The 24,790-nt window shown below is 41.3% G+C and overlaps 1 protein-coding gene across 2 annotated transcripts; it reads left to right on the forward strand.

Annotated features, from left to right (window-relative positions):
* The first annotated feature begins 802 nt into the window (after nt 1-802).
* On the forward strand, nt 803-23,999 carry C1H19orf18 (chromosome 1 C19orf18 homolog). 2 transcript variants are annotated; one of them, XM_048426970.3, is made up of 6 exons: nt 803-1,015; nt 1,122-1,208; nt 8,814-8,909; nt 18,088-18,190; nt 21,990-22,150; nt 23,533-23,999. In XM_048426970.3, exons 1-6 carry the CDS (start codon nt 895-897, stop codon nt 23,685-23,687), a joined length of 723 nt encoding a protein of 240 aa, XP_048282927.3. In that variant the 5' UTR covers nt 803-894; the 3' UTR covers nt 23,688-23,999. The 2 variants fall into 2 exon arrangements, with proteins under 2 accessions (XP_048282927.3, XP_048282928.3); XM_048426971.3 differs by having other exon boundaries at nt 18,091-18,190.
* The last annotated feature ends 791 nt before the right edge of the window (nt 24,000-24,790 follow it).

The raw sequence follows: 24,790 nt of genomic DNA on the forward strand, positions 1-24,790 counted from the left end.
TTCACTATCCCAGAGAACCTAGACAACAAGAGTACCCTAAGAGAGACATACATGGATCTAATATACATGAGAAGTAGAAAAAGGCAAGATCTCCTGAGTAAATTGGGAGCATGCGGACCATGGGAGAGGGTAGAATGGGAGAGGAGAGAAAAGGAGGGGAGCAGAGAAAAATATATAGCTCAATAAAAACAATTTAAAATAAATAAAAATGATGGTTGGCTGAATTATGATCAAAACACATTATTTATTTTAATATTTACATATGGTATATTTATAAATATATATTTATTTGTAAGTGTAAGAATTTGTGAAAGAATAAATTAAGAAAGATAAGGTTTAGAATATAGAGTTTTATTTTTTTCAAAAACTGAGCCTGGACTATAATATAGTCTGCTGCTTTCTATGTAGCCTTCTAGGTCTTATTGTGCTTTGTTTGTTTTGAGACAAGGGTTCTGTAGCCCAAGCTGGCCTTGAATTTTCTAACTTGTTATATAGCTAAGGATGACCTCAAACTGTTGATCCTTCCACCTCTACCCCCTCAGAGCTGGGACTGCACATGCATGGCACTGCAGCTAGGATCTCTCACTTCTGACTTGTCACACTGAGTCAAGATTCTTGCCCACCTCCTCCCTAATCTGCATTCTCCCAGAAGGCAGGAACCCAGTCCCATTCCTGTCTGCCTTGCTATAGGATACCAGGCTCATTAAGTCAGTCTCCTTGGCTTCTCTGGTTCTGGGAAGGAATTCCAGGGCAGCACAGTAAACTGACCTCACACTGGGGGCTCTAAATCAGAACCCAAACATTCTATGGGTGGCAGTGTCTTGCTGCTCCAGTTGCTGGGCTGTTAGATAAGTATTTCTTTCTAGTGTATGAAAAAGAACTGATAGTTTTAGAATGATGGTCAAGGTTCAGAGTTCTGTGTTTTTATTTTGGTTTCTATTGGAATGCCTACTTCATGTCTGCTTACCTTACACAGATGAGGTTTATCCTGCTGACAAAGCAGTGGACTCACCAGGTAGCTTCAGCAATGGCCTTTCTTATTTCAGGGGAACTAAAGACTTGTTTCCAGGGAAATAAAGAGAAGTTAATTACATTTCACTGCTACAAGTTTTCTTTTCAAGGGAGTAGACAGTTACAAACATCAAAAGCTCCTGTGGAACAACCCAGAGGCATCATTTCAGTACTTCAGGCAACCCCAGGAACTGCAAGTAAGTCACCGTATTGCTTATTGAGGGGAGGATCGGAGCTGGGTGTGTGTGGTGCGTGTATAGGTGGTGTATTGTGTGTGTATGTGTGGTCTGTGGGGTGTGTGTGTGTGCATGTGCATATATGGGCTGTGTCTGTGGTATGGTGTGTATATTTGGTGTATTGTGTGTGTATGGTATGTGTGATATATGTGTGTGTGTGTATGTGCATGTGTGGTGTATGTGTGTGGTGTATATATGGGTATATTGTGTATGTTTGTGGTATGTGCAGTATATATGTGTGTGTGTGGTGTATTTGTATGTGTGCTGTGTTTATGTAGTGTATTGTTTGTGTGTATGGTGTATGTGTGTGCATGTGTGGTGTAACTGTATATGTGTGGTGTGATGCATATATGTGGTATATTATGCATGTGTGGAATGTGCAGTGTATGCATGTTCATGTTGGTGTATGTGTGTGGTGTGGTATGTATATGTGGTGTATTATGTGTGTATGGTAAGTACAGTGTATGTAAGTGCATATGTGATGTATGTGGGTGTGCATGTGGGTGTGTGTGTGGTGTGGTATGTATATGTAGTGCATTGTGTGTGTGTGATATGTGCAGTGTATGGGTGTGTGCATGTGCATGTGTGGTATATATTTGTACACAAGTGTATGTATGGTGTGTGCATGTGGTATAAGTGTGTGTGATATATATGTGTGTTGTATGAGTGCATATGCCTGAGTATTTGCTAGTAGTAAAGTCCAGAGAAGAATTAGACAAATATTTGATAGGAAAATAAATATTCTGTGTCTCAGTGTGCTTTGTCCTGCTCATTAAAGGCTACTGCTTCTTCCACTGCCTTTTGCTTTAATTAGTGTGCATAGCAACCTTGAGTCTATCCTGGTTCTGTGAACGACTTTAGGTGTAATTTGCTGTACATGTTTCGGTGGTTGATTGAACTCACAGGTCCAGATATAGATGTTTTGCAAATGTCTTACATTATTTATAATCATCTGGGCTTTCTGGACTTAGTTTTAAAGATAAGTATTTACTCCACAGTCCTGGCTGGCCTGTGACTCATAACCCTCCCATGTCAGCCTCCCAAGTTCTAGAATTACAAACATTTACCATTTGTCTCCTAGGCTATGCCTTTTAATTTAAGAACAAAAATCATGGCCCTGGGTTTGGTCCTCAGCTCTGGAAAAGGAAAGAACAAAAACATTTATCTTTTTAAATTTAAATTTGTATTTATTTTCTAAAAGGTTCATACATGTATACAATGTATCATGATCATACCCACGTCTCTCTCTGTTGCTACTCCTCTGTACAGTCCCCTCCTTACACATGCCTTCAAGCCTTGGGTCTGCCTTTCCTTTTATAATTTTAATTAATTTTTCCAATCCTTGTGTTATCCATCAAGGCACTGGGAATCTACCATGGACCACAAACATAAAGAAAAGTGACTATCTACATCCTAACAAATATCAATTTCCAATAAATTCTCAGTTGAGTTGGAGCCTTGGAAGCCCTTCTTCCTCCATGCTGGAAGTTTTAATGGACTTGACTGTGTGTAGATAATCACAGCTGTTGTAAGCTTCTGTGTGCATCAGCCATGTCATGTCCAGAGGACATTTCACAACATGCCTTCCATCTCCTAGCTTTCTTCTCTTCTTCCCCAGAGTTCTCCAATCCTTAAGGTGTGTGTGTGGGGTTAATAACAGGTATACCATCTATAGCTGAGCACCCACATGCATTTATTACTATCAGTTTGAACAGTAATGCATCTGTGCTTTAACCATTGCCTACTGCAGCAAGAAATTTATTTCCCCCAGGTTGGAAGAAGCACAAATATCTGGGTACAAACATAAGGGAAGGTCTGGAGAGATGACTCAGTGGTTAAGAGAGCTGGTTGCTCTTTAGAGGACCCAGGTTTGATTCCTAGCATCCACATGATGGCTCATAACTATCTGTAACATTAGTTCCAGGGGACCTCTTTTGGACTTCTTGGACACCAGGCATGCATATGGTACACCCCCATCTCGTCACTGTCATACCAGTGGGCAGGGTCCAGGTTTGGTGTCTTTCCTCCTCCATCAGTATACATGGCACCTTCCAGAACTTTGAAAGCTAAGCAGCTGGAAAAGAGTTTCTTGTTGAGTTCACACTTTAAGACCTAGCACTTCGGGAGGCACAGGCAGATCTCTCTTTAGTTCTGGGTCCTTTAGGTATTCTCGTGGCACTCTATAAAAAAACAAAAATGAACAACAACACCTACAACAAAAAGATAAGAAGTAATTTAAAACAGTAACACCCAGCCAAGGTGATCTTTGATGTCGTGTATGCGTCCTCATGGGAGGAGAATAAAATTTCACTCCTATTCAAGGGAAAGGTCTGTTGACGATATTGTCACATCTCATCTGTATCTGAGGAAAGGCCATTATTGATGGCTTCGTTGGTCTGGCTCTCTGTCTTTGTGATAAAGGCCAGCAGCTTTCAGCTCTGTCTTTTCATGCCCTTATCCTGGGAGGGAGTTTCTCAGTTCCCCTGACCGCAAACCTAAGGTCTTATGTTTTTGAAATCCCACAGTCACAAAATAAAGAAGTGGATACAAGTAGCATACCATGATGTGGCAAACTGGCTTATATGTCTGCTAGATACTGGGATAGATTTATTAACATTTATATTTTTTCGTGGCAGGATGCAAGATCAACTCAAAGAATAGTTGGATTTGTGATGGTGCTCACAAGGGATTAGCAGAGCTCAGGCTGAATAAGAAAGTCAGCTCCTTTTGGGTGACACAGAATATGCAACGAGCTCTCACAACCCCAGTATTGACTTTCTGGAGGCTTCTTTGCTTCCGGTTTTTCTGCTTGGAGCTTTCCTAAGGGCCCTTGCCACCTAGTCCTCTTTAGACAAAAGGCCACCTTCCTGCTTTGCTACTCTTCCCACCTTAGAAGTTCCCTTTGGGTCTTTTTACATCTGTTAAAGACATGTCTTCCAGGAACCGATTCCTTATTCAGCATTCTTGTTTTGTATTTTTAAATTTATAATTTTTATTTTTTGAGAATTTCATACATGAATACTGTATTTACATAATTTCCATCCACCTTATTCTCCAATTCCTTCCATGTCCCCTATCACTCCCTATAAAATTCATTACTTTTAAAATTATTATTGTTAACACGCTCACACACATACACACAAACACCCTATGGAGTCCATTAAGTTCTGTTCATATGCACATTTGTCTAAGGCTGACCACTTGAGATTGGATAACCAATAAGGGATTGGTTCCTGGACAATTAAGATTCTGCCTGTCTCCACAATCATTGATTGCCTGCAGCTTTTCATCTATGGGCTGGGATTTGTGAAGTGTCTCCATTCTAGGTTGGTAATGACAACTGGCATTGCATTGTTTAGGCAACCAGATTGTTGAAACTTCATGGATGCAGCTTCCTTGGTATGTCTAGAAGACACTACCTCCCAGCAGCATCCTGGTTCTTTGGCTCACTCTATTTTTTGTTCTATCTTCTGAACTATTCTCTGAGTCTTATGTGTAGTTGTTGCATTGTATAGGTACCAGTTTGGGTTGAACACCCAATTGTTGCTTGACCAGTTGTGGATCTCTGCAATGGTCTTCATCTGCTGCAGAAACAAAGCTTCTTAGAAGAGAGATGAGATCTACACTTGGATTAATCTCTGTTGTTTCCCAGTGTACCTGAGATTTGGTTGAATCAGCTATGTAGGGAGTACAGACATGGAAAGGAGACAATACAAAAACATAACACTCACCTCAAAGGGGATAAAAGATAGACCATTCTGGAATGAATTATGAGTATCCATAGCCTGGGAACACAGACTCAGGTTAACTCAAATTTCATGTTCCAGTGTAATAATAGTCTCATGAACTTTTTAAAGTCATAGAACAGAAATAATCAAGACACTTTTCAAATATGTTGGTGGAAATATCAAGTCGATGACTTACAGCAAAGCGAATCAATCTTAGCTACAGGCCTCAAATGCTCTCTGATGCATTCTTTGCCTTTTGGTTGGTGGACACTAAGGGTCCATCTGTGTGTACATTCCAAAGATCTACCTAATGGTCAGAAAGATATCAGATCACACCAGAGGAGGACAATAATGGCTACTGAAGGGTCACATCATGAAAGTTATCAACTGCCTTTGAGGTCATGTCTTCTTTCCAGGAATTCTTGTTCAGGTTGATGAAAGAAAAGTTTTTGTTACACACAAATGCTAAGCAGGAGGGCCACCTAATGGAGTATGGAAGGTGGATCAGGAGGAAGAGGGAGTGAGGGCATGTGGTCAAAAGCCTTTATTTTTATTTTCACAAACGAACTTAGGCTGGATAAGGGGCTTTACAGTTGAGTAGTTTGAGTAATTTCAGTTGACCAAAGGGCTGTTCCTAGTTTGTTCAATGCTGGGCCCTGGAGTGATGAGAGCAACTGGACAGCAGTCTGCAGACTAACGGTTAGCAAAGGGGTCATTGGAGATGGGTGGTTGCTCACTGGGCTTGGGCTGATCTGATTGCATGTGAGAGGTAAACTCTACCATCTTTAGGAGTTAACTGTTCTTAGTCTGGTAGTGTGTAGGGTCAGGAGGGTCCTCAACTGTCAAAGTATCAACATATAGAACAATAATACAATGAATACATCCATCAGTCCCAAACACACACCAATATGACTGTCACTTGCTTGTTTATACCACCCGCAAAGCACAAAGCTTGGGTTAGGGTCTGGCGTGAGAAGGCTTGTGTTCTCATCTCGACTTTGACACTAACCTGTTCTTTTTAGTTAGTGCTAGTGGTTTGCTTAGCCATGAGCTTCATCTCTCAGCTGTAGGTTTTATAGCTAGAAGAAAGAAGTAGTCGTCTAACGGAATTGCTGGGAGCCCCCAATGTTCTCCTGGAACTCTTTGACTCTTGTTTATATCGGAAGATGTATGACTCACTCCTAATGAGAGAAATGCGTTGAAAGGTCACAGTGATTGCGTCTTTCGACTCTGAGGTTGAAAGTGGGCAGAATGTTTCAGAACTGTGCTTATGTGTGCTGCCAGGGTTTGGGCTTGAGGCCTCATGCATGCTGAACCATGTACTTTACCACTGAGCTCTATCCTCAGCCCTTTCATTGATATTTGAAGATAGTATCATAGACTTGGGCACAGGAGAAGGAGACACTGTTCCCTGCTGTCCCTCAGCAGCCTGTGGAGCTCCCCTAGAGTTTTAGGGACTCAGGTCACCCAAATATTTGTATCTTTGGTGCTGAACATATCCATGAGCATTTCAGGGATAGTCAATTTATGCAAAAGTGGAAATTTTGTTAAAGGTATTTTATTATAGGTTTAGGAGAAAGAGAGGTGCTCGGAAAAGTCATATGTAGGGTTTTGGTAGCATTAGAAATTGCTATCTTATCACTGGGTTATTTCTGAGGGAGAGCCAACAGGAGCACCATTGCAAAGGTAAGAGCCAAGGCCACAAGGATACAGGAAGGCAGGAAATCTTTACTGCAAACCAAGTTTCCCAGTGTCTAGAGAAGGAACGAGGGTTCTTCCAAAGGTTATACATATCCAGGGTGTAAGTCTAGGTCATTGTTATTTTAATGTGAAATATGTATATATGAATAGAATGTTGATGTTTGGTTGGTGACCTTTACAAAGAGCATTAATTATACTAGAGTGCTTAGCCCTCAACCGACCATGGGCTTTACTCAGACTCCAGAGCAAAGGCCCCTTTTCCCCTTCATGTTGTATACTTTTCCTGTCTTTTTATCCTGCCTCTATAGGGCCTCACTCACTAAGTTGTCCAAGCTGGTCTTGAACATAACTCCATGGCCCAATGCTCACCTTGACTTGCAACCCTTTTGCCTCAATCTCCTGAATTGTGCTACCAGGCCTGGCAGTATTGCCAAACTCTTGTTTGAAAGCTGGAGATGACTGTAACGTCTCCAGAGAGTGATTTTTACAAATATAGAAATGGGGTTTGTGAGATAGTTCTGCAGGATAAGATGCGAGCTGCTGAGTCCAACTCTGAGTTTGGTTTCCTGGACCACATGGTGGAAGGAAAGAATGGCCTTCCTTGAACTTACCTCTGACTTCCACATGCATTGCACTAAACACAAAACCTCACAAACATACACACAAATAAGTATATGAAATAAAAATTTGTTTTTCAAGTATAGACGCAATGTCAATAGATTTTGAGGTGGGAGAAGTGAGGAGTTAGGATCAAGAGGAAGGTGGGATCTGAGACAAACTGCCCCTCAGGGTAAGAGGTTTATTAGGTGAGTATTTTAGTTACTGTCCTATTACTGGGGGAAAATACACAATGACCAAGGCAACTTAGAAAAACATTTAATTGGGGGGTTTGCTTATAGTTTTCAGAGGATTAGCCCATTGTCATCATCATTATCATCGTGGCTGGGAGTGTGACTGCAGGAAGACAGGCTTGGTGCTAGAGCTCCCATCCAATCTGCAAACTGCAGACAGAGAGAGAGGGAGACTGGGCCCGGTGTGGGCTTTTGGAATCTCAAAGTCTACTCCCAGTGACATACCTACTCCAACAAGGCCACACCTTCAAATCCATCCTAAATACTCCATGAATTAGGGACCAAGCATTCAAATATATGAGCCTATGGAGGACCATTCACATCTAGACCACCACAGTGAGTTGTTATGGTCACACAGAGTGTGGTGCAGTTCTAAAAACTTCCATCCACCAAATAAAACATGATTCTTTCTCTGAAAAGTACCCAGGGTATTGTATTAAATTCTTTGTGAAGCAGAGGAAAGAAGAGGGGCTCCTAGCTGATAACAAAGGGAGAGAGGCTTCCGTGGGATACCACTGAAGCTCTTATTCTAACAATTGCTTTAACCTTTTTACCCAGAATGCTGAAGTATGAATAGTGTTTACTTAAAAAAATTAGTAATTCTTTTTCTGAAACCTGATCTCACTATGCAGTCTTGGTTGATCTGGAACCCACTATACAGATAAGGTTGACCTTGAACTCACAGAGTTATACCTGCTTCTGCCTCCCTAGTGTTGGAATTAAAGACTTCTGCCACCACACCTGGCTGGGATTTATTTTAAGGGTGGAGGGGAAGGCAGGATGAAAGCCTGGTACCTCTACCTCCATTGTGTTATTCTTTTTTACTTTGGGTCAGATTCTTACACATGATAATTTCTAAGGGGCATATGTCAATCTAACCTGCATCATCCACTTTCTGAGACTGGAGCCAAGAAAATTCTGGGAGGATCACCTCAACTAGGACTGCTTAATTGCCTCAATTTAAACATAATGCTCATATTACTACTCCAAGGATGAACTTGGGGTCACTAGGCCCCTTATTTGTTCCACTTCCCAAAGCACCAATTAAATATCTCTTTAAACACACATATTTAATGGCATATCAGGTGATCAAGACTAACTTATTGGGGCTGCAGGAGGTGGGGCTTATGCGGTCACCAAACTGACTCATTTCTCACTCCCTATTTGTAGCAAAATTCACATAAGAGTTTCCTAAACTCAGCATTCAAGCTCTTTCCTCTTGTTTCTCAACTCTGTGTTAGTCCTGCCTCTCTGTACAAAAATCATTCTTTACTTTTAAATTTCAGAAACATCACAGAATAGTGATACACCTGAGCCTTCAGAGACAACTCATGTCTTCGTGGCACCTTCTGCAGTCCTTAGATCCAACTCTTGGAATGCAGGTATCTGGGATTACACCATGAATTGACCTGTGGTTTCCTTTTACTACAGCAACTTAGCATCTCTAGGCCATTAGGGCAGTATCTTCATCATAAGCCAAGGTGGAGGTGTCCAGTGACAAGAGTTACTATCAAGGGTTAGTGTATCTATGGGCAAGGAGTTAACTTATCTACAGGTTACAGGTGCTGTGGTCCAGCAAATCTATAGGTGAAAGGTGTTATAGTGACATCCATAGTGTGAGAATGAGGACTTGAATAGGAGGTGACCACAAGAAGAAAGTCTTGGGTTTGGGGGAGTAAAATTGAAAAAATTAAAATTATTGCATTATTAATAAATTAAAATGTGTATCTGTGTTTCTGTGTATATGATGCCTATGGTTAGATGGACATCAGAGGACATATTTCAAGACTTGACTCTCTCCTTCCACTCCGTAGGGGGTCAAACTTGGGCTAATAGGTTTGCTGGTTGGTGTTTTTACCTGCTGAGACATTGCTCCAGCCTCAAAACTGTTTCTGTAATCTGGACTATGCAGTCCTATGTTAACATTTGCTTTTGAGACAGGATCTCCTTACTCTGTAGCCTGAGCTGGCTCTGAACTCACAGAGATCCACTTCTCTCTCCCTACTTAGTGCTGAGATGAAAGATGTGTTAGAATGTCTGACAATATTTTTTTCTCCTTTGAAAATTGATGTTTATCTAAAGAATATGAAGAATAGTAAGAATATGAAGGAAGAGGAGGAGGAGAAGAAGAAGGAAGAAAAATATCCATTCTTTGGGTCTTTTTTCTCCTTTCTTCAGTTGTTTCTTGGGATTCCAGATTGAACACAAGCTAGGGCTATGTGGCAGTGCAAAATCTCCAGAGTGTGAAGACTCTCACTCAAGTCTCTCACACACGACCCCCCAAGAACTCACAAGAGACTGTCCTTGCTGCAATCACACGAGGCTTATTGACAGGACAGGAATCAGAACACTGGGGCTAAAACTTATTTCCCATGCAGGGGTAGAAAGTTTGACCCAGAGTAGCTGGGAGAAAGAGTATTTAAGAGAAGAAACCACAACTCAGTAATCCAAAGGGGGTAGGGAGGGCATCATTGAAAATTCCAAAAATACCAGTGATAATCATAAGGGGGTACTTCCCTGTTTCTCAAGATTATCCTCAAGATTGTAACCTAACTTTATCTTCAGCTAGTTCCTGAAACAGAGTCACTGAACAGGCTAATCTAGATTTTTGATTCTTCTCTTCCTGCTTAGATTTTTGGCTCCATTTTTCCTGCTAAAGGAGTCTGGATTTGTCCAGGTGTTTCATCTCCCCACTTCTTCTAGTACCTAGTTCTAATAATATCTTCTTGACCTTGTAAAGCTCTATATCGGTGGTGTAACATCAAAATATGAACAGCACTTATTCTTTCTCTAATGAAGGTAATTAGTTTTAATTCATTAAAGTACTGAGGGGCCTGTATTAGGGCAGTGGTACCTGTCCCAACACTGGCAGCAACCCCGAGGCCCAGGATTACCACTATGTCAGAGAAATAGGTGTAACATGAGGGGCCGGCTTGTTGGGGTATCTGTCCCACCCAGTACCCCACAACCAGCAAGCCCCAATAAAAATCAATCACACAGAGATTTCTATAAGTTATAAACTGATTGGCCCATTAGGTCAGGCTACTTATTAGTTCTTATAACTTCTGTTACCCCATTATCCTTATCTACGTTAGCCACACAGCTCAGTACCTTTCTCAGCTGGGCAGGTTACATGCTGCCTCTTAGGTGGTCTGCGCAGGAATGGCAGAGGGAGCTTCCTGCTTCCCAGAATATTCCTGTTCTCATCGCCCCACCTCTACTTCCTGTCTGGTTGACCCACCTATACTTCCTGCCTGGCCGATCAGCGCTTTATTAAAATACATGATTGACAAAATACAGACAATTCTCCTGCACCAAATAGGTTCTCGTTGAAAGTGAGTTAGGTGCTTGTCAAACTCATCTTCAAGTGTGTTAACTGGATGATAAAAGACCCTAGGTACCAGTTGTGCAAGCACACAGTAATCTTTGGTGTCATGAAAACCTGATGTTGACATGCAAGGTGTCAGGCCTGTACAACAAGCCCACCATTTATCTAAACTGGGAACCAAGTACCTGGTGTCAGGAGTCTTAGGGCTCTTAAGAGTTTCATTATATAACCTCAGTAAGAGTCAACCTATGATTAGTTCTCCAAACACAAGCATCCTGACTGGTGTTGTTATTAAAAGCCCCAGATACTGCAATTTGGGTAGTTCAGGAGCTCGCTTCACATGGGAGGTGTGGATTCAAGCAGAGATGCATACCTCTTTTAGTTGTTCCCAGATCTGGTGTCTCACCACTTCAAGGGCCTTTAGGTTGGCAAATAAAGGTCGAGAATAGCATCAGGATTATACACTCCACCTGACTCAGTGAGCAGTGGTGATCCCCCACATAGGATCTCATAAGGAATGAGTTTAAATCGCCCTGGGGTGTTCCGAACCCAGAACAGGGCAATAGGAAGGAGGTCTGTCCAGTCATTCCCGCTGGTCTCTAGGGCCAATTTTTTCAGGGTCTCTCTTAGGATTCTATTCATTCTTTCTACCTGACCTGACTCTGGGGTCGGTAAGCACAATGTAATTTCCAATAGATCCCCAGTTGGGTGGCCAGTCCCTGACTTACCTGGGTAACAAAGGCAGGTCCATTGTCAGACCCAATTACTTTGGGTATCCCAAACCTTGGGAAGATTTTTTTTTTATGATCTTCTTAGCCACCACATTGGCTGTCTCAGTCCTGGTAGGAAAAGCTTCTACCCAGCCTGGAAAAGTATCTATAAAAACTAAAAAGTACTTGTTACCATATCTGGCTGGCTTAATTTCTGTAAAATCTACCACCCAGTAGGTCCCAGGCTGGTCGTCCCTGAGCTTCTTCCCAGGAGTATATATGGAGTGTCCTGCATTAGTCATAGCACAGGCCTTGCAGCTTTTGTCTACTTCTTCTGCCAAGTCAGAGAGTCCTATAACATATTAGCTGGAGGACTAACCACATCTTTTAGTTTCTTGGCCCCCAATTGGGTCATGTAATGTAATGTAAGTTGGTAACATATTTGTGCTCTTCTTTTTGTGGGAGGACTAGTTTTCCTTTTTTTTTTGTCTCTACTGCCCCATATGGGGTTTTCTTTCCCAGTCCTAATTTTCCCATAACTTGATAGTCCTCAGGGGTGTATCTAAAGTTGGTTTCACTGATATCATAATAATCTTTAGGATATTTGACTGCCAGGATCATTACTCCTTGGGTCACCTGTTTAGCAGTTAGGTTTGCCGTCTGATTTCCTTTAGCCACAACATCTCGAGCTTTTTGGTGTCCTGGACAATGTATGATGGCTGCATTCTTTGGCAAATGTATGGTCTCAAGGAGGATCAAATTTTTTTTTTATTTTTTATGTCTTTTCCTGCAGATGTTAATAGTCTTCTTTGTCTATATACTGCTCCGTGTATATGGGCAGTGGTAAAAGCATACCTTCTGTCAGTGTAGATGTTGATAGACTTCCCTCTGCCATCCGTAGAGCTTGTATCAAAGCCACAAGTTCAGCTTTCTGGGCTGACATCCCTTCGGGGAGATTACTGACCCAGATTACTTGCTTTCTATCTACCACTGCTGCCACACCTTCCGCTTACCTTCAACCATGAAATTGCTGCCATCTGTATTCCAGTGAACTCCCAGGCCAAGGCTGATCCTTCAGATCATTTCGGGTACCAGCTTCTTCTGCCAAAATGTCAGTGCAGTGATGGGTAGGTGAGTAGTCATCAGTCTCAGGCAATAGGGTAGTGGGATTGAGGACAGCAGGGGGAGTGAAGGTTATTCGCTTGGTCAACAAAAGGCTTTGATCACCCCCGGCCAGGTTTGAGTAAACCTGATCTGGGCCTTCAACTTTGTTAACAATTCTCTTTCTAATAGAGGCATGGGACACTCAGAAATAACCAGGAAGGAATGAGTCACTTGTCTTCTCCCCAAATCTAAAATTCGTAAGGTGGTCCAAGGATATTGTTTCTGTCCAGTTGTTCCAATTACTATAGTCTTTGTATTCTTTTAGCTTCCCCAATGGTTCTTTTAGCACAACGTGCTCAGCCCCTGTGTCTACTAGAAAATCTACAGGGGTCCCCTCTATAGTCAGGGTTACCCTAGGTTCCAGGGTGGGGGTCCGAGCGTCGTCCCCTCTAATTATCTTCTTCTAGGGCCAGTACTGTAGAGGCCCTTCCTTTCTTCTTTGGGCATTCTTTTGCCCAATGTCCTTTTTCTTTGCAATAAACACATTGTCTTTGTCCAAGGGATGCCTCTGTCCATCTTCACTCATCTTTGGTCTTCTGTTGCCCAGGTTCTACCTGTCTAGGTCCTGTCTTCCCTTTCTCTCCTACCACTACAGCCAAAATTCTAGTCAAATTTTTCTCTTGTTTACGATCCCTCCAGTCCTTTCTTTCTTCTGCCTCCCGCCTCTCTCTCTCTCTCTCTCTCTCTCTCTCTCTCTGTGTGTGTGTGTGTGTGTGTCTGTCTGTCTTTCTCTTCTCTTCCTCACTCTCTCCCTTTTGAAACACTTTCTCTTCCTCCTTAACCAAAACCTGCAAAGTATAATCCTGCAACCCCTCTAACCACTGTAACTTTTCTTAATATCTGATGCTGACTATCCTATGAATGCCATAGCTACCACTGCCTGCTGACCCTCAGAGGTTGGGTCAAACAGAGTATAATGCCTGTAAGCCTCCTTTAAACGTTCAAGGAACACAAATGGTGGTTCACCCAGCCCCTGAAGAAACTCTCCTACCTTGGCCAAATTAGTGGGTCGTCTTGTGGCCCCTCGAAGACCTGCCATGAGAGACCTGAGGAGATAGACTGTCTGCCACTCCCTACCTGCTTTAAGTTTGACCTTGAAAATGTACACAGGGGAAACTAGATAAGGCCCATTTCTATTTACACATTTTTAACCAAAATCTCTCTTGCTTTTTAGACAACATACCAAAAATTTCTCTTTCTTTTTAGACAACATAAAAACTCTTACCAAAGTCTTTTTTTGTGATTTTTCTCAGTGGGGATATATGGCTACATTTTAAACAAGAACAGCACATAAAATCCTGTACCAGTGTGAAACATTTGAGAACAACAATAGGTTTGGTTTTTTTTTAACATTAACCAACAATAATTTGTAACCAGCACCTATAAATGATGACAGATACTTATAACCCACAGGATCTGAAAGAGTTTTTCACCTGCAGAGCCAAGCCTTGGTCAGCTTTTACCAGAGGTTTGAGGTGTGCAACTCCCAGGACAGGCAGAAGGAACTCATCTATCAGCACGGGAGGGGGATGGGAGTGGGCAGGGTGGTAAGCAGCACTGGGGAAAAAGATTGTTAACATCTTTAGGTCGTAGTGATTACCCTCAGATTTTTAGTGTTCAAAATCCTATTGGGGTGCATCCACCTTCTACAACTGTGTCTAGCAGCCTCCATACTTTGTAACAGAAAGGCTAAATAGCCCAGCCATCCATACAAGCATGCTGCCCTGCAGCCACTGCTTGGGGCTGAGGCTGACTCTTTTTTTTTATTATTATGAAATATACCCCTATGCTTATGGCCCTATCTCTAAAGTCTTGTAAGTGGTCACAATATAAAAGTCAAAGAAATCATGATTTGAGTACATCAGCATCAGTTTAAGTCAGGACAAAAGCATAACACACATTACACAGACATACAGGACAATGGCGCCAAACAAACCAAGACACAGCTTCAAGCTGCTTCATGGGTGTGACCTGCCCCACTATAGAAATGAGACCGCTATCCACGCATATCTCTACAGAGAACTGACCAAGCCACTCATGTGTCATACTACAGAACTGAGAAATACCACCTGCATATCTCACCAAAGAACTGAACCTGCTACCTTTGCGTTAGACAAAACCAAGACTGAAGACACACAGCCAAAGCTTAACAAAACTTAGATAGACAAAACCACTGATCCAGAGTCAACGTCACAGTCTGTCCCTATTGTCAAAGTCACAATAAGACCAAACAAAAGACCGAAGACACACAAGACACACAAAGAAACAAATGTCCGTCTCCACCGAGACAGACAAAACCATTCCAGAAATACAAATGGCCGAGAGGGTATATAGTTGCTCCAATCCAGGAGAACTTCTGTGTCCTCACCAGTACCCAGATGGGAATCTCCCAGGTGTCCCTGGGTCCCTTCTAACCTTCTGGGACATCTCCCATGGTGGCAGTCAGTGATCTCCTAGCACATCTACTGATCACTCCCTCCCTCTCCTCTTGAGATGTGAGCGACTGCAAAACCAAAACTGAAAATATAGAACCTGTACAGAACCTGAATTCAGCTGGCACAGAAACACAAAGACACAGACATGACTGAAAAACCAAAAGTACAGAACCTGAACCTGAATTCAGCTGACATGGAACCACAGACACAGACAGGACTGTAAATTCAAAAGTACAGAACCTGAACCTGAATTCAGCCAGCACGGAAACACAAAGACACAGACACATAGACAATATCTCACTTCCAAGTGGGTCTTGAGAGATGAGGGTGGTTGCCAATACCAGACGAGCTCCTAAATGAAGGACCTCCAGAGCAAGGAAACTCTCAGTCAAGTCTTAGGATAACACGACCCCCCAGGAACTCACGAGAGACTGTCCTTGCTGCAATCACATGAGGTTTATTGACAGGACAGGAACCAGTGCTCTGGGGCCGAAACTCATTTCCCACTCAGGGGTAGAGAGTTTGACCCCAAGTAGTTGGGAGTAGGGGTATTTAAGGGAAGAAACCATAACCCAATAATCCAAAGGGGTTAGGGAGGGTGTCATTGGAAAATTCAGAAAATACTAGTGATCATTGAAAAATTCCAAAAATACCAGTGATAATCACAAGGGAGTAACTTTCTGTTTCTCAAGATTATTCTCAAGATTTTAATCTAACTTTATCTTCAGCTAGTTCCCAAAACAGAGTCACTGAACAAGCTAATCTAGACTTTTGATTCTTCTCTCCCTGCTTAGATTTTTTTGCTCTATTTTTTCTACTAGATTTTTGGCTCTATTTTTTTCTACTAGAGGGGTCTGGATTTATCTGGGTCTTTCAGCAGGACAGATCCTCAAATGAGGTCAGCAATATTGAGGAGCATCTCCTCAATGGGAGTGTTGTAGGAAGTATTAGTGCCTTGAAGAGTCCTCTTGCTTCCTTTATCAAGTATATTACTTTGCTGTTGCTGTGTTACAATACCATGACCACAATCAATTTATAGGAGGAAGAGTTTACTTTTGCTTAAGGTTCCAGAGGAGAGTCTGTAATGGCAGGGGTGGCATGATAGTTGACATTCAGGACAGGAAGAGAGAGAGAGAGAGAGAGAGAGAGAGAGAGAGAGAGAGAGAGAGAGAGAGAGAGAGAGATCACATCTTTGACTGCAAATGTGATACAGAGAGCTAATCTTAGGATTTGTTAAGAAATCAATTTTTAACTAGAAAGATTGTACAATATATTTTGATAATATTCTTCCCCCAATTCCTCACATATTCTTCCCATCTCCCCACTTAGCCAACATCATGTTTTCTCTTTCTCTGTCTCTTTGTATCTCTCTCAAAAAACCCCCAAATCCCCCCAAACTAAAAATTAAAACTATAATCAACAACAAAACAAAATCAGATAAGACAAAAATACCCAACAAAGCAAAACACACATAAAAACCCCATGGAATCTGTTTTGTGTTGTCCTGCTTCTCCTGGGCATGGGGCCTGCCTTGTAGTGTGGTTGATACACATAGTGACACTTCATTGGAGAGAACTGATTTCCCCACCTCCCAGCAGGTATTGATTGCAAATAAGTTCTTGGATAGGAGTGGGACTGTGTGTCCACTTCCTCTTCTCATTCCCTGAGATTTTATCTGGTTTAACTTTCGGCAGGTCTTGTGAGTGCTGTCACAGTCTCTGTGAGTTCACATGTATATCAGCTCCATTGTGTGTGGAAGAGGCTTTTGTCTATGGGTCATCCACCACCTCTGACTTTTACAATATTTCTGCCTCATCTTCTGCATAATCAGCAATATCATCCAATCACAATAACTACAGTACTACTTATAACTGACCTACCTTCAAGATGTACTGGTGCGATAGTGGCACCAATGTTATGGGAGTAACTGTAAACATTGTAATTCAGATGGAAGGGGATCCTGGCAGTCAGGAGCCAAGGAATACCACAAAATCACCTTAAATGTAGCTGTTTACAGCTCTGCTTCAGAGAAAGGTTTCCCCAATGTAACAACTCTGCTCTGACAGGGGAGAGTTTCTAAAGTGTTGCAATTCTGCTTCAGCAAAGTTGTTACTTCTCTACTCCATTCCACTCTGGGGAAAGAAGGTCTCACTCAAACATCATTCAAGAGATTAATTGGAAGGGAGAATCCAGGAGGATGACTGCCTCCGCCATGGTGGAAAAAGGCAGTGAACTGAGCAGGTACAGGACTTATATATAGCTTCTAAGGAGCAGAGTTTTTCCAGGGTGAAGAGTTTCAGGGTAGGACTTGGTCAGATTTCATGTTTTTATGGATTTCATGTTTAAGCATTGGTTGGTTTTCCTGCTCAGGGATTAATGGTTTTTGTACTAAGTTGTTCAGGGGCAGATTGTGTTTCTTTGGCTCTAATTTCAAGGCCAAAGTGTGTTTCTTTCACTGGCTCCTTTTAAGCTTTTGACTCTGGTTTCAGGGTCAGGGTGTGTTTCTTTGACTGGCCCTTACACCTAGAGTAACTAATTACTTTTTGATTGGATTAAAGTCCCACTCCTTGAAATAAAGCCCATACTTGACACTGCTAATATGGCCAAGGATCAGATACTTGATAGGTCATGGGACCTACTGGAAAACCTACTACTACTATCCAGTTAAAGAAGCAACAATAAGATGATTTAGTGCTATACCCATAGATCAGAGCATCATTTAACCCTTATCAGAGAAGCTTCTACTAATAGATTGGAACTAACATGGAGACCCACAATTGGACAATGTACAGAGACTGAGAGTCTTTGGGGCACTCAACCCTAAGTGGGATGTCTCTAACCTTAGTATTTTTCAAAATTAGGGATGTCATTTCTAAAAGTACTGCCTTTTTTTGTAACAAACTTCTTTTCTTTCTATTTTTAGCAGCAATTCCACGTAGACCTGGTCTTGTTCATGTAATTTCAATTTCTAGTATAGCCTTTGTCATTGCCCTGATATGTGGACTCATGATCTCCTTTATGATACAGTAAGTATATGCCAAATAACCTCTCCTGATCTTAACTAATAGGGCAGGAAATACACAAGAAAGTTATTTAGTGTCAGAGGATGGTGATGATGATGATGACATTTCTTCTAATTACTAAATTACTATAGCCACATTACGCTTCCAGGTCAGTGCATTCCAAAATTTGGATTGTTGGCTATGCTAGCAAAGTAGTAGGAAGAGGAGGAAGAGAAGGAGGAGGAAGATGTGGAGGAGGAGAAAAAGAAGGATGAAGAAAAAAAGGAGGAGGAGGAGAAGGAGGAGGAGAAAGAGGAAGAAGAGGAGAAACTGAAATATCAGAATCTCCCCAGTGTTGGGGTTACACACTTGACTTTTTATGTGGGTCCCTGGGATTTAACTCAGGACCTCAGGCTTGGATGACAATCATTTTGCTGACTAAGTTTTAGAATTTAGATATTGGGATAAAACTTTTATCTTTAAAAATATTTAAAATGATTTTACTTGTTCTTTGAGAATTTCATAAACATACTTTAATCACATTGGGTGGGGCTTTTTCAAATGCATCATTGTTTTGAAACTTTTAAGTCAAAGCTATTTGGACCACATTCTGTGGTTCTGATTAAGCCTAGGATTCTACAGAACTAGCCAAAGAAAGTACAAACCCCCATTAAAGTTGATGGCCCCCTGAGTATAGCAAATGAAGACATTTATTAAAAAAAAAATTTCGAGAAGTTTTTTTTCTTTTTTTTTTGAGACAGGGTCTCACAATTTAGCAAATGCTAGCCTAGAACTTACTGTTATTCTGCCTTTGGCTTGAATTTGGAGTATAGAACACAGATTGTTTCTCAATTAGGCTTATTATAGACTTTTTGTATTCATATCAACATTTGAAAATATTGAGTTAAAACAGTTATCTTCTTTCCTGTGCACTTTTGAATTCAGTAAAAATTTTCATCTGGGACCAATGTGTCACTCTGTCTTGTAACATGAATGGGGGCTGCTTGTTTGTGTTTTCTGTCCCGCCTGGTACCCCATAACTGGCAAGCCCCAATGAAAATCACACAGAGATCTCTGTAAGTTAGAAAGCTGATTGGCTCCTTAGGTCAGGTTACTTATTAGCTAACTCTCACATCTTGATTGACCCATTTTTCTGATCTATTTTAGCCACATGGCTCAGTACCTTTCTCAGCTGGCAGGTCACATCCTGCTTCCTTGGTGTTCTGGGAAGGAGTGGAAGAATCAGCTTCCTCCTCCCCAGAATTCTCCTGCTCTCCTTGCATTATTTGCACTTCCTGTCTGGTTTTCCTGCCTACACCTCCTGCCTAGCCAATCAGCATTTATTTGAAACATGATTGACAGAATACAGACAATTCTCCAACACCACTGTCTGAATCAATGTCTTTAATACAGTTAATGAATTATTTTGTGAGAAGTTTTTTTTTGCCATTTTGCAACCTGTATCTAGAATGATACAATTGCTTTTCCTATATCACTGCTCTTTAGAATTCAATTAAGTTAATCATCAAAGAAGTTTTTTGTTACACGAGTCTCATAGAGCTAAGCAGTTAAGTTTGTCAGGAGAAATTGAAACACTGTCATCCATTTCCACATCAAACAGAAACAGCTATCTACAGATCTGCTTACAGAACTGGACTGACAGTGGCAAGAGGAAGGCCCCACTTCAACTGTAAACTTTAAGGGGGTGTTTAAAAATTTACTAATCAGGATTGTCTTAGGATTTCGATTGTTGTAAAGAGGTACCATGGCCATGGAAACTCTTATAAAGAAAAGTATTTAATTGGGATTGGCTTACAGTTTAGAGGTGTAGTCCATTATTATCATGGCTGGAAGTATGGAAGCACATATGTAGACATGGTCCTGGAGATACAGCTGAGCATTCAAAATCTGGACACTGGTAGGCAGCAGGAAGAGAGAGTGACACTGGGTCTGGCTTGAGCACTTGAAACCTTAAAGCCCGCCCCAATGACATACTTTCTCCAACAAAGTCACACTTACTCCAATAAGTCCACATCTCATTATAGTGCCACTCCCTATGGGGGCATTTCTCCATTCAAACCACCACATTCCACTCCTTGCCCCCATAGGCTTGTGGCCATATCATAATACAAAACTGCATTCAGTTTAACTTCAAAAGTCCCTCAAATCTATCAAAGTCTTAACATTGTTTAAAAGTTCAAGGTTGAAAGTTTCTTTCCAGTCTCTTAAAACTGTAATCTCCTGTAAAATCAAAATCAAAATCCAAAAGCAGATCACCAGCTTCCCACAATGAGTGGCACAGGATATATATTGTTGTTCCAAGAGGGAGGAAAGGGAGCATAGTGAGGAAAGACTGGACCAAAACAAGACTGACAACCAGCTTGGCAAATTCCAAACTCTGCATCTCTGTGTCTGATGTCAAAATAGTCTTCAGATCTCCAATTCCATTCAGCTTTGTTGACTGCAACATACTTATCTCACTTTGACTGGTTCCGTTCCCCACTAGCAGCCTTTCAAGAAAGGTATCCATGGTTCTGTTATCTCCAACTTTTAGGGTCTCCAAGGCAATCCAGGCTTCTCCTTCACAGCTTCACACAAAGGCCTCTCTAGGCCTTCATGCAGGGATATCCCTCATACATGCCTAGGCTCAGTGGCTTTCTTTAGCCATGGAAGGAGATTCCACAACCTCTTTAATCTGTCCTTGACTCTTAAGCCAAAACCACATGACTGAAGCTTCCAAGTTCTGCTGCTTGCTGCAGTGGCTATAACAAGGCTTTCTCATTCAATTACATCTTTATGTAGTGCTATAAAATGTCAATAGCAGAATAATCCCAGTTTACAAAACAGCAACATCTTTCTCTGTGTGTGAGTGGGTGTGTTGCTGTGTGTGGCTGTAGGCCAAAGTGTATTTGGGTGTCATTTCTCAGGTGCCATCCATCTTGTTTCTTGAGATTTCTTGGGATCTAGAGCTCACTAGGTTAGATGGGTGGCCAGTGAGCTGTGGTAATAATATGCCTGCCCACCTGTCCAGTGTTGGGTTACAAGTGTGTACCATCACACATGACTTTTTATGTGGGTACCGGGGAGTGAACTCAGGTCCTCAGCCTTGTGTGACAAACTCTTTGCTGATCAATCTGTCTCATTAACTCCAATTAAGTACAGGATCTATGCTGGGCCAAGTCTGGGTATCAGAGGCAATTTAAAATGAACTATCAATAGTATTTATTTATTAAAATCTTAACATTTTGTTTATTGTGTCTTTCTTGACTTTAATTTTATTTTGCATCATATTGCATTGATAATGATTTCTGTTGTACATTCCTTGAATTTTATATCTAGTTTAAGTATGTCACTTAACCAGTATGTCACATTCCTGCTTTAGTTGTAAGATTTGGGACTACCAGAGTATTTGTTAACATGATTCAGCTGGGCCAAATCAGAAATTTGAAGTCTCATATAAACATATATTTTTTGTCTTTGTTCTCCATCTCCCAACATGAACAAACAATTCCTCTTGAGTAAAAGAATTCTATGATCTTGGCTGGAGTGATTGCTCAGGGTTAAGAACACTCCAGGCTCTTGCAGAAGACTAGAGTGTAGTTTCCAGCATCCAGGTTGGGAGGCCCGTAACTACTTGTACCTTCAGATCCAGAGGATGTGAGGTTCTCTTCCCTGGTCTTTACAGGCACATGACACCATCTCCCTCCCCTGCTACACACATGCATATAAATAAAACTTGAAAGCCCTCTCTATAAAACAAAATGATTCACTGTAAAAAAAAACAAACAAATCTGCCCTCACATTCATTTCTATCCTTCTCCAGTTGGCTGGTAAAAGCTGAGGAAAAACAGCAGCTTGCAATGTTGTATGAGAATATCGAGGTTCCTCTTTTAGATGAGAAGGTCATCTCAGAAGCTGAAGGTCAAGATGAGTCTTCTAAACCACATCCAGAGAATGAGGAGCTGGAGAAGTTCATCAGTTCAGGTGCTTTGTCCTGTTAGATCCAAGGCTGGGAATGGTGGCTTGATTTTTCATAAGAAAATATAACTGGGATCAAATAGAGTCTGAGTTAAGAAAGATGAATATTTGTATGAAAATGAACCATTTTCACCAAACTCCAGGGCTCAATGGACTTGTCTAGTTGCTTGATTTTCATTGTAAGCCAATTCCAAGTATCCAAGACAGAGTTCAGGAAAAACACTTTATTTTGCACGAAACTTTCCCTTGAACATGCTTATTACTGGTGCATCATTCCTGCATTTAGAATATCTACAAGCAGACACCCCATTTGCCTCAGCCTGGTGTAGAAATGGGTTCCAGGTCCATACAACAGGCATCATTTCTCCCAGTGGAAGGGCCTTATCTCCATGTCTTTGTAACGAGAGGATTTTTGTTCTTTAAAAGGATAATATGTTGGTGGGTGACAGAGGCAGGCTAGTCCAGGCAGAGGCTTCCGCCAAAACAGGTGCAGGTTCCACGCAGCGAGTGGCAGAGCTGGCGGGTGGAGTTGGCAGATAAAAGGTGTACAGGACATAATAAATAGACGTAAGGCTAAATATGAAGCTAAATATTTATTACTTAAAGAAGAGAGAGAGAGAGAGAGACATGGAGACAGACATAGAGAGAGAGAGACAGAGACACGTGTGCACACGCCAAGAGAAGGGGAACAGAAGAGAAAGAGTTAAGATGGCGACAAGGGAGGTCAGGAGTGGCTGGGAGTGGGCGTGGTTATCCCTTAAAGGGACTAGAGCATAAGGAATAACAAGGATGTCATAAATACTTCACATGCTTGATTTTGTGAAAGTTTTCAGGTTCAACGTGTAAATTTCAGTGTCTGGTCCAAACACAACAACATCCTTGACCTTGTTCTTAGCCAGGTCCACTGCTTTAGTAGGTGTCCAGACCAAAAGAGACAGACTAAAGGCAGAAGTGGCAATTGATGCCTACTGAGGTTGACAGCCTTTGTAACCCAAAGAAAATATTTTCCATTGTCTTTTTATTACATTGAGTTATTATTGGGTATTTGAAGGCTGGAACACAGAATGTAATCATTTTAAAATTCAAATTCCAGCTGAGGGTGGTGGCTCACACCTGGAATCCCAGCACTTGGGAAGTGGTAGCTGGGTGGTGAATTCAAGGCCAGCTTGCAATGCATAGCAAGATCTTGTTTCCAAAACAACAGCAACAACAGCAAAACCCCCAAACCAAAACCCCAAATAAAATCAAAATATTTTTACTTTCCTTAATAGATCATTTATTTTTCTCTGAAAAATATCTTTATTTTTTTCTGGATTCCCCTCACCCCTTTATCTTCATTTCTGTCTTCCAATTACTCCAACCTCATTAATATAATTTCTATATTTCAGTTATTAGGACAAAAAGAAGGGAAAAAATTTTGAAGAAGAAAGTGAAGGGAGAGCAAAATCTTCTGCAGAAAAATACATGGGAGAGTTCCAGTTATACTGAAGAAGTGGAGAGGCACGACACAATGGAAAAGGGCGAGAGCAGTGAGAATCTGTGAAGAGAGGAGGAACTGTGGTGTCTGCTAGACAATATGGAGACAAAGTTGCATGGGTAACAGATGACTGAGAACATGAACAGGACTTACGTCCAGAGAACTTTGTAGAAGAACATACTAGAGAAGTAAATGTGAGAAGTATATATCAGAAAATAAATTCGTATGCTTCTTAGCTGTGATAGTCCATGAATAATTATAACTTAAGTAGGATATAGGAAACATCCCAAGTTCACTAATGATGAAGACAAATTGTAAGGATTTTATTCTTTCACTCCAGTCAGAAATAAAGCTTATTCCTTTGGGGGAGTCCCCCTGACTGTGATAACACAACATTTTTTATTAAAAAAACCTTTCTAAGTGATGTTTCTATCATATCCAGTCATTTATTTCAATTTTACACATGAAGACTCTAGTACATCCTAACAAATATAGTATTAGATTAAGACAGGGCCGTCTCTGTGGATTCTCAGCTCTGATGAGGGAGGAAGTATATTGTCAGTTAACATATGCAGTAAACTGAGTAGCTGAGAGCTGTGGGAAGACAGAAGAGGGAAGTCTCACATAGGTCTAATCTTTTGACTTTTCAGCACAATATTGTCATGTACAAAGTTCATGCTGGAGAATCAAGTAACAAAACAAAATATCACCAAGAAATCTAAGTGTTTAAATACATTTATTAGTACATTGCATAATTCAGCTAGTACATTTTAAATAAATTGTTAAACACAATCCAGCAGTTTTGTGTTGGTTCCCATTCATTGCCATCCTGAATGAAATTGCTTTGGAATTCAGTTTAGTCGTTCCCATAAACACTGAGTTACTACATGAACCAACTTATCTACTCCTAGGTATATATGCCCATACAAAATTTGTACATGTTTATTGCTGCGGGAGTACCTTCCGCTGCTTCAGCCAATAGTCGCTGAAATACCAGCCCACTGGGGCGTGGTATATTTCTCTTTAAAAGAAGGGTGACAAACTCGACTCGGCTCTCTTGGTTCTGGTGCTTGGTTCCGGCTCCTGCTCCTGGCTCCAGCTCCAGCAACTAGGCTCCCTTCCTGACGGTTTATGGTATATGTAAGTTTTATCCCCCAAAATAAATACCC

Source organism: Myodes glareolus, chromosome 1 (assembly GCF_982192425.1).
Source record: "Myodes glareolus chromosome 1, mMyoGla1.1, whole genome shotgun sequence".
NCBI classification, from domain to species: Eukaryota; Metazoa; Chordata; class Mammalia; order Rodentia; family Cricetidae; genus Myodes; species Myodes glareolus.